Source organism: Aythya marila (genome assembly GCF_965140915.1).
Source record: "Aythya marila genome assembly, chromosome: 10".
In the NCBI taxonomy this organism is placed as follows: Eukaryota; Metazoa; Chordata; class Aves; order Anseriformes; family Anatidae; genus Aythya; species Aythya marila.
Window position 1 is genome coordinate 13,862,593 of NC_139051.1, and position 14,284 is coordinate 13,876,876.

General features: G+C 59.6%; 2 protein-coding genes across 2 annotated transcripts in view; both read left to right on the top strand.

Annotated features, from left to right (window-relative positions):
* Nucleotides 1-1,187: 1,187 nt before the first annotated feature.
* On the top strand, nt 1,188-5,618 carry LOC309881916 (uncharacterized protein). The gene is made up of 7 exons (XM_082768475.1): nt 1,188-2,270; nt 2,617-2,706; nt 2,837-3,240; nt 3,336-3,344; nt 3,789-4,830; nt 4,983-5,072; nt 5,158-5,618. Exons 1-7 carry the CDS (start codon nt 1,344-1,346, stop codon nt 5,473-5,475), a joined length of 2,880 nt encoding a protein of 959 aa, XP_082624601.1. The 5' UTR covers nt 1,188-1,343; the 3' UTR covers nt 5,476-5,618.
* A 7,876-nt stretch (nt 5,619-13,494) lies between these two features.
* The window catches only part of LOC309881686 (6-phosphofructo-2-kinase/fructose-2,6-bisphosphatase 4), a gene marked incomplete at its 5' end in the record, with an annotated part of 48,729 nt that continues 47,939 nt past the window's right edge, over nt 13,495-14,284 (top strand). The window contains one exon of the mRNA XM_082767925.1: nt 13,495-13,614. Coding sequence (XP_082624051.1) covers nt 13,575-13,614 — 40 coding nt within the window. The remainder of the gene's footprint in view (nt 13,615-14,284) is intronic.

Consider the following 14,284-nt stretch of genomic DNA (forward strand, 5'->3'; position numbering starts at 1 on the left):
CGCTGTGTCACTCCGGGAGCAGATGGCAGCGGGGCTGTGGTGGCCCAGCCTCTCCGCAGCTGTCTTGGGGCTGACTTCATCCCTGCTGGCGGGGACACTCGGGCGCTGCCTTCCCTCCTCTGCCACCCTGCTGCCCAGGCGCAGGCAGGACGTGGGGACAGCCACTGCCACCGTGTCCCCGCATCTGCCACTCCCTGTCCCTGTCCCCAGGGATGGGGCAGGGGGCAAGCAGCAGAGCCAGCAGCACCGAGTGTCCTGCTCAGGGCGGCCTGGCTCCTGGTGGGGACACATGCCACAGCCATGGGGACACCGCTGTGGGGACACCACCTCCATGGGGACACTGCTATGGGGGGACACCATGGCCATGGGGACACCACTGCCTTGGGGACACCACCTCCCTGGGGACACCATGGCACTGGGGACACCACTGTGGGGACACCATGGCCCTGGGGACACCGCTATGGGGGCACACCACCACCTTGGGGACACCGCTGTGGTGGGACACTGCTATGGGGGGACACCATGGCCATGGGGACACCACCGCCTTGGGGACACCACCCTGGGGCCACCAGCACCCTGGGGACACCAGCACCCTGGGGACACCATGGCCCTGGGGACACCACTGTGGGGACACCACTGTCCTGGGGACACCGCTATGGGGGCCACCATGGTCCCAGGGCCACCACCCCCATGGTGCCCCCCCCCCCTCCCCGGTGCCACCTCCCCGGGCCCCCCCCGCCCCCTGGCGCCCCCTGCCGGCGGCCCCGCCCCTCGCCCAGGCCCCGCCCCCCGCCGCGCGAGGCCGGCCGGGCCGTACCAAGCGCGCTACGCGGGGGGGGAACCGCTCCGTTACCGGGGCTCTGCCCCCCCGGTATCCGCATCCCGGCCGCCCCGCTCCGCTCCGCCGGCACCTCGCGGCCAGCGGCGCCCCCGCAGCGGGGGCTGAGCCGCGGGCGGGGCCGGGCCGGGCCGTGCCGGGCGGTGCGGCGGGGGGCGGCACCCCCGCGGCGGCGGGCGTGGTGCGCGCCGGGCGCCTTAAAGCGGGCGGCGGGGGGGCGGTGCCGGGGGTGCGCGGCGGGAGCGGGGCCGGAGCGGGCACCGGGGCCGGGCAGCGGCTGCGGGGAGCGGCGGCGGCGGCGCGGGCGGGCGGGCGGGGAGGGGGCGCGGGGCGGCAGCGGGCTCCGGCGCCGGGCCCGCACCGGGAGCGGGAGGGGGCGGCCCCGCCGCACGTGGCTGCCCCGCGCCGGCCGCGCCCCGGTGGCTTTGTCCCGGACAAAGGCGGCGGCGGCGGAGGGAGGGGAGCGGAGCGGGGCCGGGCTCGCCCCCCGCCCGGTGCCCGCACGATGCTCGGGGGCTGCGCGGCGGCGCTGGCGCTGCCCTGGCTGGCGCTGCTGGCCCTGGCCCGGCAGCCCCCCGAGAAGCCGTCGGCGGCCCCGCTGCTGACCCGGCGGCCGTTCCTGGTGGCCTGGAACGTGCCCACGCAGGACTGCAAGCCCCGCTTCCAGGTGGCCCTGGACTTCAGCATCTTCGACCTGCAGGCGTCGCCCAACGAGGGCTTCGTGGACCAGAACCTCACCATCTTCTACAAGGAGCGCCTGGGGCTCTACCCCTACTACACCAGCCAGCGCGTGGCCGTCAACGGCGGCGTGCCCCAGCGCAGCAGCCTGGCCGAGCACCTCGCCCGGCTCCAGGAGGGTATCGGCAAGTACATCCGCTCGCCCGCCAAGGAGGGGCTGGCCGTCATCGACTGGGAGGAGTGGCGGCCCATCTGGGTGCGCAACTGGAAGCCCAAGGACGTCTACCAGGAGGTCTCGCGGCAGCTGGTGGTGCAGCGGCAGCCCCACCGCTCCCTGGAGGAGGTGAACAAGCAGGCGGTCTTCGAGTTCGAGTCGGCGGCGCGGCAGTTCATGGTGAGCACGCTGCGCTCGGCCAAGAGCTTCCGCCCCAAGCAGCTCTGGGGCTTCTACCTCTTCCCCGACTGCTACAACCACGACTACAGCAAGAACAAGGAGAGCTACACGGGGCAGTGCCCGGACGTGGAGAAGACGCGCAACGACCAGCTGGCGTGGCTGTGGAGGGAGAGCATGGCGCTCTACCCCTCCATCTACCTCGACCCCCTCCTGGCCTCCACCCCCAACAGCCGCAAGTTCGTGCGGGCGCGGGTGATGGAGGCCATGCGCATCTCGCAGCAGCACCACGATGGCTACAGCCTGCCCGTCTTCGTCTACACCCGGCCCACCTACATCCGCAAGATGGACGTGCTCAGCCAGGTAGGGCTGGCAGCGGGGCCGTGCTGTTGGGCTGTCCTCATCCCAGCCATGGGTGGCCTCAACCCATGATGGAAAGAGGTTCTGGGCTGGCCGGAGTGCTGGCCGCTGTCCCCACGTCCCCTCCCTTGGGAGGTGTCACTGGACGCATGGGTCCTTGTAGCTGGGACCCTGAGCTGTGAGAGCCCTCGGCTCCTGCGCTGGTGGGTCCAGCCCCAGGGAGGAGGGTCTGGGTGCAGGCTCCTCTCTGAGGAGCCAGGACAGTCCCCTTACCCCGTGGCATGGGTATTTTTGGGACACCCTGTGCTTCATGGGCTTGTGGGCACTAACCAGGCTCTTGTCACTGCAGCCGGACCTGATCTCCACCATTGGCGAGAGTGCAGCGCTGGGTGCAGCCGGGGTCATCTTCTGGGGTGACGCAGACTACACCAAAAACCGGGTAGGTTTGGGGTCTGTCTGGGTGAGGGGTGGGAGGGCACTGACAGCTTGATGACAGGGCGTCCTCTCCACCTGGGATGCACCCTGGGGCACCCCAGCACGCCCCTGCTGACCCCTTCTCTTTACCCCAGGAGTCGTGCCAGACCATCAAGGACTACCTGGAGGGGGACCTGGGCCGCTACATCGTCAACGTCACGACGGCAGCGCAGCTCTGCAGCACGGTGCTGTGCCAGGGCCAGGGCCGCTGCCTGCGCCAGGACAGCTCTGCCGACGTCTTCCTGCACCTCAACCCCAGCAGCTTCCAGCTGCGGCGCCGGGACGCGGAGCATCCCCAGCACCCCCTCCTCTGGGCCGAGGGCCGCCTGTCCCCCGCTGACACCCGCTTCCTACGGACCAATTTCCACTGCCACTGCTACCAGGGCTGGCAGGGCAGCAGCTGCCAGCAGCCGGCAGGACCCCGTGGGGGAGCCCCTGGCCCCCCAACGCCCATGGGACTGGGGGTGCTGCTGCTGCTGCTGCTCCTGGGCTGGCGCTAGCCTCGCTGGACTGCGACGGGGCCCCCCAGCACCCCCTTTCTGCAGCGGTGTAGCGGACCTGAGGGACACTGGCCCTAAATCGCCTGCTTGGCAGCTTATTGGGGTTAGGGGGGGGTGGGGGTCACCCCTCTCCTGCCCTGGGTGCTGGGGGCTGGTGCCCACCGGGGGGTGGCTGGGGATGGAGGGAGGGCACGGGGGGGGCCTCTCCTGTTGTAAGGGGAGGGACGGGGGCGGCGTGGCCGCACCGCGATTAAAGCCGAAGCGGCGCCGAGCGACAGCGGCTCCTTGGGGCTGGGGCTGGGGGGGTGCTGGGGAGGGGGGGGGGCACACACGTGGAGCACCAAGGGCGCGCCCCCGTGCGAGGCCACGCCTACCGTGGCGTTAGCCACGCCTACATCCACCAGAGGCCACGCCCACACCCGGATTTGGCGCCACCCCGCGAGCGTGGCCGGTGCCGGGGGGGTGGCGCGGAGGGCACCGGGCGGTCCCGGCGCGGCGCCGTCCCCAGCCCGACCTTGTCCCGTGTCCCCCCCACCTCGTGTCACTGATTAACCAGGGCCCGCCACCGTGCCAGCCTCCGGTTTCCACCACCGGGACCTGCAGGGGCCCCGTGTCCCTCCGGGCTGCCCATAAAAGCTCGGCGTGCCCCCAGCGCGCCGTCCCCGGGCACCATGTGGCGGTGGTGGCACTGCTGGACCCTGCTGCTCCTGCCCACCCCAACCTCTGCTGCTACCACCACCGGTCCCGGTCCCGGTCCTGGTCCCGTCCTCGCCGGCCGTCCCTTCGTCACGGTGTGGAACGTGCCGAGCGAGCCGTGCGCCCGCTGGCACAACGTCACGCTGCCCCTCGGCGTCTTCGACGTGCTGGCCAACGCGCAGCAGGCCTTTGTGGGGCAGGACGTCACCCTCTTCTACAGCCAGCGCCTGGGGCTCTACCCGCACTACTCCCCGCAGGGTGAACCGGTGGATGGGGGGCTGCCGCAGAACGCCAGCCTGGCCGCACACCTCCGCCAGGCTGCCTGTGATGTGCGGAGCGCCCTGCCCGATGCCTCCTATGATGGGCTGGCCGTCATCGACTGGGAGAGCTGGCGCCCGCTCTGGGTCCGCGACTGGGGCTCCATGGACATCTACCGCCAGAGGTCGGAGGAGCTGGTGAGGCAGCAGCACCCGGAGTGGCCCTCCAGGCTGGTGGAGAAGATGGCCCAGCAGCAGTACGAGGAGGCCGCCCGCAACTTCATGGAGCAGACGCTGCAGCTGGGCGAGCGCCTGCGGCCTGGCGGCTACTGGGGCTTCTACGGCTTCCCCGACTGCTACAACAACGATTTCGGCAGCCTGCAGTACAACGGCAGCTGCCCGGCGGTGGAGCGCCAGCGCAACCGGGAGCTGGGGTGGCTCTGGAACAGCAGCCGGGCGCTCTACCCCAGCATCTACCTGCCCCCGCAGCTCAAGGGCACCGGCAAGGTGCTCAGCTATGTCCGCTACCGCGTGGCCGAGGCCTTCGCCGTCCAGGACGGTGTCCTTGCCGCCGCCATCCCCGTCCTGCCCTACGCCCAGATCGCCTTCGACAACACCGTCGACTTCCTCTCCGAGGTGGGGCTGGTGGGGATGGGGTGCGGGGCACTGGGGTGCTCTGGGGCTTTGCGGCACCATGCTGGGAGAAGGTGGCTGATGGCTTGAAGCCAGGTGGCTTTTGGTGGGGTGGCAGCGTGTCCAGGTGACCTCTCCTCTCCCCTCGGGTGCAGGAGGACCTGGTGAACACCATCGGCGAGAGCGCGGCTCAGGGCACTGCGGGCATCGTGCTCTGGGGGAGCTCCAACTACAGCACCTCCAAGGTGAGTTGGGGAGGGGAGGCGGGACGGGGACCTCAGGACCCTCATTCCCACCGCGATGGGGCTGTGATATCACCTTCCCGTGCAGGAGATGTGCCTGAAGCTGAAGGACTACCTGGACGGTGCCCTGGGCCACTACATCGTCAACGTGACCACCAGCGCCCAGCTGTGCAGCCAGAGCCTCTGCTCCGGCCACGGCCGCTGTGTGCGCAGGGGGGACCAGGAGAGCTTCTTGCACCTCGACCCGCTCCGCTTCGCCATCGACCTGTCGGCTGCCAAGCCCCAGCCCATGGTGCGCAGCCTGGCTGCTGGCGTGGACACGTCCCAGCTGGCCGAAGGCTTCAGCTGCCAGTGCTACAGCGGCTGGCAGGGAGAGCGCTGCGACACCCAGCGTGCCTCCCCGTGAGCCCTGCCCGCGTCCCGTCCCCGCCCCCGTGCTGGGGACACACAAGGTGGGGAGGGTGGCACCGCCTCGCACCCAGCTGGGAAGGAGAGGAAGCAAAGCCAAGGCTGAAAATAAAACCGCTCTGCAAAGCTCAGTGTCGCTGCGTCCTTCCGCTGTGGATCCGGCTGCTGGTGGTGGCAGGGTTGGTAAGGGGACAGCCAGGGCCACCCGTGACACTGCAGGGTGCTGCAAAGGGCCTGGCAGTGGGGTTTGGGGTCTGGCAGCACCCCCTGATGCTCCACAGCAGGCTCGGCACGCTGTGCCCATTCCCTCTGCTTTGCTCCAGCCCATACAGAGCTCTGGGTGCCACTTCCCTGCCACTCTCCCCAGGCACCTCCCCACGTGGAGAATTGTCCCTGCAGGAGAGGACACGACGCACAAGGGCATGCCGGGCATTGTGACTGCAGAGTTGAGGAGTCAATAAAGCTGTAGCTGAATGTTAGGAAGAGAATTAATCTGAGCCTCCAGTTTTGAAGAGGCATAGAAGTACAGAGCAACGCAGGGTGAAGATGGTTTCATAAAAGCAGACATGAAGGAGAACTGCTAGGCAGGGACTTGATATTTACTCCCAGGACCAGGTCAGGCATCAGCTCATGGCTGCACCTTGGTGATGTGCTACAGAAACGACATCTACAACTCGGGGAGTCCTTTTCCTATTACCTCCTGCTCTAAAGCAGCTGTGGGTCTCTGGTGCCCCTCCTTTGTCCTTACAAGCCACTCTCAAAGGGTTGCATTTTTATATTTTTCAGCTGATGAGTTCAAAACCTACTGAAATACTTTGGAAGATTTTTAAATAGTTTAGAAATTTTTCTTTACAACTCTTTCAAGTGCAGTGATAAAAGCTCACCTGTGGATAGCAGGCATCATTTTGGCAACAGAACAACACTGACACAGAAACATTTCCAGACATCCCTTTACACGATGCTCTCTCCAGAGCATGAGTGTCTTTTACAAAGCAGTTGGCAACATCAGCCTCCCACCTGAAATAATTTGGGGCTGGCTGCCCATACTTTCATCCTTGTGTGTACCCCAATAACAACCTGATTGATTCCTGCAGAGACATCATAAGTATCCATCCTGCTCACATCTCCTTATTAGTTTGACTAGGAATCGGACAAGGTAATGATGGAGATGCGATTGGACCCTTTGGTTCCCTAGCCACAGGCTTCAGAAGCATGTACCACCTGATTGCCAAGCTCCTTCCCTCAAAAAACCTAGTCATAATTGGATTTTGGCCCAGAAAGAATTGTCTAATCTAATTCTCACAGCAAGAACTTGACAAACGCTGTGTGTAAATATTGGAAACAATATTATCTTAGTATTTTCTGTATGCAGAATGTGATTCAACTCAAATGCTCTGAATGCGTCCCTCCCGAGCTACTGAGAATCTGGTATTTGTATCAAAGTTCACCTTTCTATTCACAGAAGGAAAACAACTGTGATGTCCAAGTCCTTGTTATGCCTGGAAGGTGTCACGGCTCCGTACTTGGAGCTTCTTGTCATTCCATGTGCTTCAGGTGTTTGGCTTCTGGATACCTGGTGCGGTGTTAGGGGCTGCTTTGGGGAGTCTCGTGGGCATGGAAGTTTAGGCTAATTCAGCCCATTACCTGAACAAAGCACTGAAAAGGGCACCAGGAATGAGACACTGCCTCTCGAGCTGCAGAAATGTCTGAACGCTGCCAGGAGCTGCGTGAGCACCACGAGAACCCTGCCTCCAGGTGCTGGCTCGTGGCTCGCCTGGAGCAAAAGCCAGGCTGGCAAGGTGGACGAGCTCTTTTTCTTGGTGTTGAAATAATGTAAGCCTGGGCTCCAGCAAGGCTTGTCACCTTCAAGTAGTAGTTTTCAGTGTGTTTAAAAGGATTTGTGTTAGTCATCCTTACAGTGGCTGTGCCTCCAACCTTGGAGGCCAGCTTATGGGGTAGCCAAAGACACCCGACACTGGGTGTCCCATCACCAGCTCCTGGCTCCAAGTAGGACAGGGACACGGTAGGGACACCGTGCACAGACAGCGGTTTTCAGGGTGGGTGAGCAAATCTGCAGTGCTCAGATCAGCACTGCTCCAAGAAACATGGACAGTTGCTTAAATCCGTCCTTACAGAGCCTGTTTTTTCATTTCAAAAAGTATTTTGTTGAGTATTTTTGGTCTAGGTAAATTAAGCCATGTTCTGTCTCCAGAAGATAATCTATCTTCAGTGCTTAGCATGGTTTAACTGTCCCAGACAGTGAAAACTGAGTTGCGGATTGCTCTGAAATGAGGAAGAATGTTGTAGGACCTAGAACAAAGATGCTAATGGTCAGAAGCCCTTAAATACTTTGGTATGACTAGGACATGAAGTAGTTTAGCTGAAAGGCAAAGTACAGATTGAATAAAGCATGGAGATCGCGTAAAAGAGAAAGAAGAAAGCCCTCCCCCCCCCCCAGAGAAAGGCTTTTCTGACACAAGTTGGAAATAAGAGGGCTGTTAATTAGGTAATAAGAATTCTCCTCTACCTCATACCCTGACTAAAAACATCAAAATCAGTGCAGAGGAACTCCCTGCGCTGCCAAACATCACCGTCCTCAGACACTGCTTGCAGCTCTGGCTGTGTGTTACCAGCCCATGCTTACGGTTAGCAGCAGGTGACCAGGGAGCACGGTGGCACCTCGTGAACAGTGCTGGTCCCCCACCAGCCACCTCTTGCTGCGGGGGCTGGAGCCAGGATCCCTCTGCCCATGCTCCTGGCCGCTGGGTGCATGGAGCTGGCGTGAGCCCACAGCTCTTCTGGACGGCATAAAATCCATGCTGAAAGCAGCCTCAGGAGCTGTATGGCTCAACATCAAGCATGTGGGTCTTTGAGGTGCCCGCTATTCTCACATACGTGCAGCAGGGGCTCGTGGCACCGTGTGCTAGTGGCTGTCCCTAGCTCTGGTTGCTTCGCAGGCATGCGGGGTGCTGCGGTCCTGGGGGAGATGCTGATGGTGCTGGCTTGGCGGTGCTGGAGGTGTCAGAACAGTGGCGTGCTTTCGGTGGCGATGTCGGGAGAGGCTGAAGGTTTTCTGTCCTGCTTCAATTTCAGCTTGCTTTGTTTTGGCCAAAGCTGGCCCCAAACTGTCCAACAGGACAGAGGATTGCAGCCTATTTGGATTTGGCGTTTGAAAACCTCCCACTTCTGTTCTTTTGCTTCGTTCTGGTGTTTCTAGGAAAGATCCAGACCTCTGGTCTTTCTGGGGCGCAGACTCCACAGCCGGCCTGTGCGGGACAGACCTCGCTGCAGGGGCACCAGCGCTCCTTCCTCTGGCTCAGCGGACTGCAAGTTCAGAAGTTACTTGGAAAAAAAAAATAATAATACATTGCCAACCCTGAGGCATGGCTTGCTGGCTCTCAGCAACTGTTTAGACATCCAGCCCAAACAGCAGAGCCTGCTTCAGGTTATGTAAACAAAAATGCCTCCGCGCTGGGAAGCTCGCTTACCAGGAGGCACAACACTTGCGCTATTTGCAGCATCTCTGCTGCTCTGACTTGGCAATAACTCCTCTCCTGGTTATTTTCCACCCTGGGGTTTTAAAAACAGGCTCATCAGTGTCCTGTGCTAGTGCTGGCAAGCCAACAGGAGGGTTATCAACAGCCCAAGGAGCGTCAGACTTGTGAACCGACTGGCTTGTGCTTTATAGAACACCCTGCGGACGAGTTTTCCTCCCATGACACGTTAAATGCACAGGCACACAGCGCTCCAAGACGCTGCTCTGATGCTCCAGTGCTACACTGTGGGCAAACTTAAACACTGAACATTATAGCAAATCTGACGGCAAAGCAGTTTGCACAAACTGCCAAGCATTTGGCTCTAAGTTTTCTTGGGAGGAGAAGCCTGATTTGACAGATTGCTAGCTGTAATTCCCAATTAAGATGAAACAGCCACAATCCTCTGTCCTGTTGGGCAGTTTGAGGCTTGCTTTGGCCAAAACAAAGCAAGCTGAAATTGGGGCAGGAGAGAAAACCTTCAGGCTGTATCTGACCCTTGGTGCAAAGCGCATGTGCTTTGCTATCTTACTTGCTTTAATATGCATCACCAGATACCTGCACGACGCAGATCCCAGCCGAGATAGCAGGGAGCTGAATAGCTCCAGGCCCAGCTTTTCTCACCCCAACAACAAACCTGCAAAGCACAGCACGATAGCAGTACCCAGCACAGCAGGTGCAGCTCTGATGGCAGACAGACGGCAGCCAGAACCCTTTCTATGCGGCTGCTGCAGGGCTCCAGCGGGTGCGTGACCACAAATGCCCGATACATGCAGGGTGCAAGGCATCTGCACCGCACTCAGTGCTGTGTTTGCTTTCTCATCACCGAGGCAGGTGGGACAAGGAGTGGGCTGCGTTAAATCTTATTTTTCTTTCACCAAACAGCGGAGGTGGTGACCTTTGCAAATGGTCACCTGAAACCAGCCCACTCCCCCGGGGTGTGCGAACGGCTCCTGGGGCACAGCTGCCTCTTGGCAGCACTCGCTGGCCTGGAGCAGAGCAACCTCACTGAAGGAAGGGACTTTGCTCTCCCCGCACCTCTGCCACCCTAACAAAATGAGCTAGGTGGAACAGATTTTCAGCCTGAAAAACATGCTGGGTTTAATCGTATTGAAAAATACTCATGTTACTTTTTATTTTGTGTGCTAAGACTTACTCAGTTTGCCTTGATTGCAGACAGAAATGGCGCCCAGATTGAATGAACTCATTTGAAAATGACACCCCATGGGTGTGCGAAGTCAGGTGAGCCCAGGGAGAACCACCACCAACATCCACCAGCAGCTACCCTTCAGGATGTTGGGCAGAAGAGATGTTCAACCTTTCCCTCTTTTGCCATGGCCAGAAGGCAGGATCTCCTCCTAAGGGTGCCTCAGTCTGGGTTCTTGCTAGATAAATCCATATAAAGGTTTAAAATAACAAGGAGGTTAATCAGTGGGTAATTCCTAATGGAAACAGAGAATACATCAGACTATTAATTTCTCCCATGGTCTGAATGTGCCATTTATTCCCTCTTCCTCACAGCCACTATTGGAAAGAAGTGCAACACCGAAGCAAGCAACATGCTGAAAACATGTTTAATACCGTAATATTTATGTAATCTTCCCAAGTGCTACCTGTTGTGCAGAGGGGCCACGATTAAAGACACGGCTATTTCTTAGTCAAAGGTTATGGAAAATCTCAGCTGTCCCTGATAGAGACGCAGCACTCGGCTGCAGCTGCACGTACAGTAAGTGAGCAGCACAAAAATAGCCAGGCAAACACGCCAGCAATGCACGTAACGAGGCGGCCCCTGCCACGGAGCCCGAGAAAGGCCAGGCGAGCGCCTGGGGTCTGGGCGAGGGGAGAATTCCCACTTGATAAGATTCAGCTTCCCAGACTTCTGCAGTCTCCAGCCTTGGGGTACCCTGACGTGTTCCTGCGCCTCAGGACAAGGGCCCACGTCATTTTTGCAAGATCTTACTGTCTGGACAGATGAAGGAGTTAAGAGAAAGGAAGAAGGAGGTACAATGTGGTTACATGAATAATTGCAGTGTGCTAACCTTTCGTTGCTGGCTCGACGATGGATATTTCTGCCTTTTACACTTCTAAAAGTTTGCAGTTTGTCTGGGTGAAGACTACAAAATGTCTTTGTAAGGAAAAAAAATAATAGTTGCATTGCCTGGCTCAGCCAGCTACAATACAGTCCTGCATTTGCCCGATTCCCAAGAGCTTTAACAAAAACAAAGGACCAACAGCTTAAACCTTCCATTGAAACCAAGGAACTTGACTACAAGCCAGCTAAAATAGTTATAAAACCTCCCTGGGTTTAACCATCATTAAATTACTGTCATCCAGAGAGAAAGGCTACTGGCTCACACTACAGCAGAAGAAAGTTAACTCGCGAAAACGTCAGAGAAGGGCACAGGACCAAGTAAACCCAAAGGATGACCCTGCTTGCTCGGTTTAATCCAAGAACAAGCTCAGACAAAAATCCCAGGTGTGAGTCGTGTGAGTGCTTATCTTGATTTTTTTGTTCCTTGGATCTCTTCCTCACCACGCCAGCCCAACCAACTCCACCTCCCTCGGGCCCTCCTAGCTCAGGCAGAAAGCCGTCCCCCTGCGTGGCGCGCTGACTACGCGGGTGCTGAGCGAAACCCCAGCTTTCCAACAGCTCCCTCAGCTAAACCCCGTCCCAGCTGATCCGTATTTTGCTTTTAAGAGCGCATGAGCACAGCTCACATCCAGCCTCGCTGGCTGCACACACCGCCCGGACAAGAGAGGGCAAGCCCGGAGCGGGCGCTGGGAGGAGAGTGGCGGCGCTGAGCGCTCACGTTGCCCTTCCCAGCCCGTGGAGCTGGAGGAGAGAATTGGCCAGACAGAGGACAAAAAAACACCGAAAGAAAACGCAGGAGCCCTTTGATCAGTGCCGGGCTGTGCTGCAGCCCAGGCTGGATTACAGGCTTTCCTTGCTGTTGGGACTCGGGAGCGTTTCTTCTGCCAGAGGAGCAGTTGAAGTTCCTGGTGTGGTTACTGAGCTGCTTCCCGCTGGCTGGGGGGAGAGGGGGGAACTTTGAACCCTTTTATCTACGTTAAGCAATGAGGATTCCTTGCAGACGTGTGGTTTTGCTGTTTTTTCCTTCATTTTTTAAGGCCAAGGACAGAAGGATGAATATGCAGGATGGCTGCTGCAGTGGCCTGGCTCTCTGCTCCTCATGTGGCTTCATACCACCTACCAAAATAACATATATATATATATTTTTACACTTCTTTTTAAACATTTTTTTTTAATGGCAATGCTGGGAAAAGACTTTGCTAAACCCAGAAACCACAACTATAAGATGTTTTGGGGAGAGACCAGACAAGACGGGGCTTTGCCCCTGTCCCTGGGGGGGGGGAGGGGGTGCAATTTGAGGATGTTTCTCATGGAGCAACTCCCAGACAGCTTCAGCCAGCAGCCCCAAGCTGGAAGGAGTTGCACACCAAGCCCCAAATCGTGTTTTGCACTATTTCGTCCGTGCCAGTGAAGCAAATGAAGTATCAGTAGTCCAGACGGAATCACAGGGGAGTTAGGGAGGACAACATGTTGCCTAGGAGGTGGGCATGAAAGGAAGCTCTGCTTGGCCCCCACAGAGCCCACCACTCGCACGGAGGCACCCCTAGAAGACGTTCGGTACTCCAGGGGATGCACAAGGAGCTGGATCTTACGTTGAGGGTTCCCCCAAAGAACAGAAGGTTGCCCCTTTGATTCCAGGGCAACTTCTTTCTCCCCACTCCCCCACGGTCCCTAACAATCTGGTTTCCAGAGGGGTTTCTGAGCAGGTCGATGCTTTCTTTAGGTAGAGCCCAGGACCAGGGGAGCAGCAGGAGCTGGGTGAGTCACTCACACACGCGACGGGGAAGTGACACCGCCACCAGCACCGTGCTGACCTCGGGCACTGAGCTTCCTCATTGCAGGGGGCATCATCATCTGGAGATAAGCACATAAACACTCGGTGTTTATGAAAAAACCAACCTTTCTTTCACATGACTTCATTTCTGTGAGTGATTAACGTTCAAGAAGCTGCATTTTGGTAACTGAAGCTTTACACCTCTGGTGATTCCCAGGCAGAGCCAGGACTGTTTGCAGAGCTTTCGGTACCTGCGTTGGCCTGGAACCAGCCCAGGCAGCACTCTTGAAGGGAACCAGGCCAGAGGACGAAGGAGTTACTAAAACCCATCCTACCGCGGTAATAAATAACACATCACGTGGAGTTTAAGCAAAAATACCTACAAACTCCCTTCCCTGCGTCAACCCTTTCGATCTTAAGGTGAAACCCTCCTGCCCCCCCTCCGGGCTGCTGCCCCTCGGGCTCCTCGCCGGGCGCTACGGGGGGCTCGGAGCCCCCCGACCCGGTTCCCTTGGGGGCTCTGCGCCCTCCCCGCTCCCGCACCTGCCCCTTTCCTCCGCGGCGGGGGCGGGCGGCGGCGGAGAGGGGGGGGGGGGGGGGCGCTGCCCGGGGCCGCTCCCGTTCGGCCCCGGCCCGGTCCCGCCCCCGCTCCGCGCCCAGCCGCGGGCAGCTCCGCAGGAGCGGAGGCAGCGGCGCCGATGTGGGGCCCCCACCGCCCGCAGGGCCGGCACCGCAGAGGTAGGACCGGGGGGCGTTGAGGACCCACGAGGGTTTTTTTATTATTATTTTTTTGGGGAGGGGGGAGAGGAGATCGCTACGACCCCGGGTCAGCGGGGGGAGGTGGGATCCGGCCCCCTTCTGGGGTCCCCACTGGTTATTTGCGGGGGGATCCGGGCTGCCCCGTTCCCCCCCGGGCTCTGCCGCAGCCTGGGGCAGGAGGGGGAGCCGGGGCAGCAGCCGGCTGGGGCTTAAAGCCCGGCTCGTTCCCAGTGAAACCTCCCCAGGTGTCCGCCAGCAACGGGGCGGCAGCAGCCGGAGCCAAACGGGAGCGATCCCGAGTGGGGTCACTCGGGGGGAGCCGGGGGGGGGGGGAGCGAGCGCGGGGCTCTCCGCGAGGCTGCCAGTAAGTTTGCTTCATGTGGCCTTACTCAGCTGCGAGGCACTCCCATAATTATGGCTGCAATTAAAAGCAACAGCATCCATTTGCATCAGGTCCCGGTCATTTGGAGCCATCATCTAATGAGGGTGTTCGTGGAGGGATCGCTATGCAGGATGAGGGCACTGCGCGGGGAGCGTTTCGGGGAGGGTTTGAGTTTGAGAACTTTGGCGAGGTCACTTGGAGGGAGGGTCTGCTTGGACGGAGTGAAATAGGACATTTTGTCAGGAAAAAGCACCAAGTTTTACAAAC

What these genes read in the sequence shown, in the direction of transcription:
- LOC309881916 (XM_082768475.1), top strand. Translation starts at nt 1,344, where the DNA reads ATGCTCGGGGGCTGCGCGGCGGCGCTGGCGCTGCCCTGGCTGGCGCTG. An exon ending in CCGTCGACTTCCTCTCCGAG is followed by an intron (nt 4,831 to 4,982) that starts GTGGGGCTGGTG and finishes CCTCGGGTGCAG; the next exon opens with GAGGACCTGGTGAACACCAT. An exon ending in CCAACTACAGCACCTCCAAG is followed by an intron (nt 5,073 to 5,157) that starts GTGAGTTGGGGA and finishes CTTCCCGTGCAG; the next exon opens with GAGATGTGCCTGAAGCTGAA.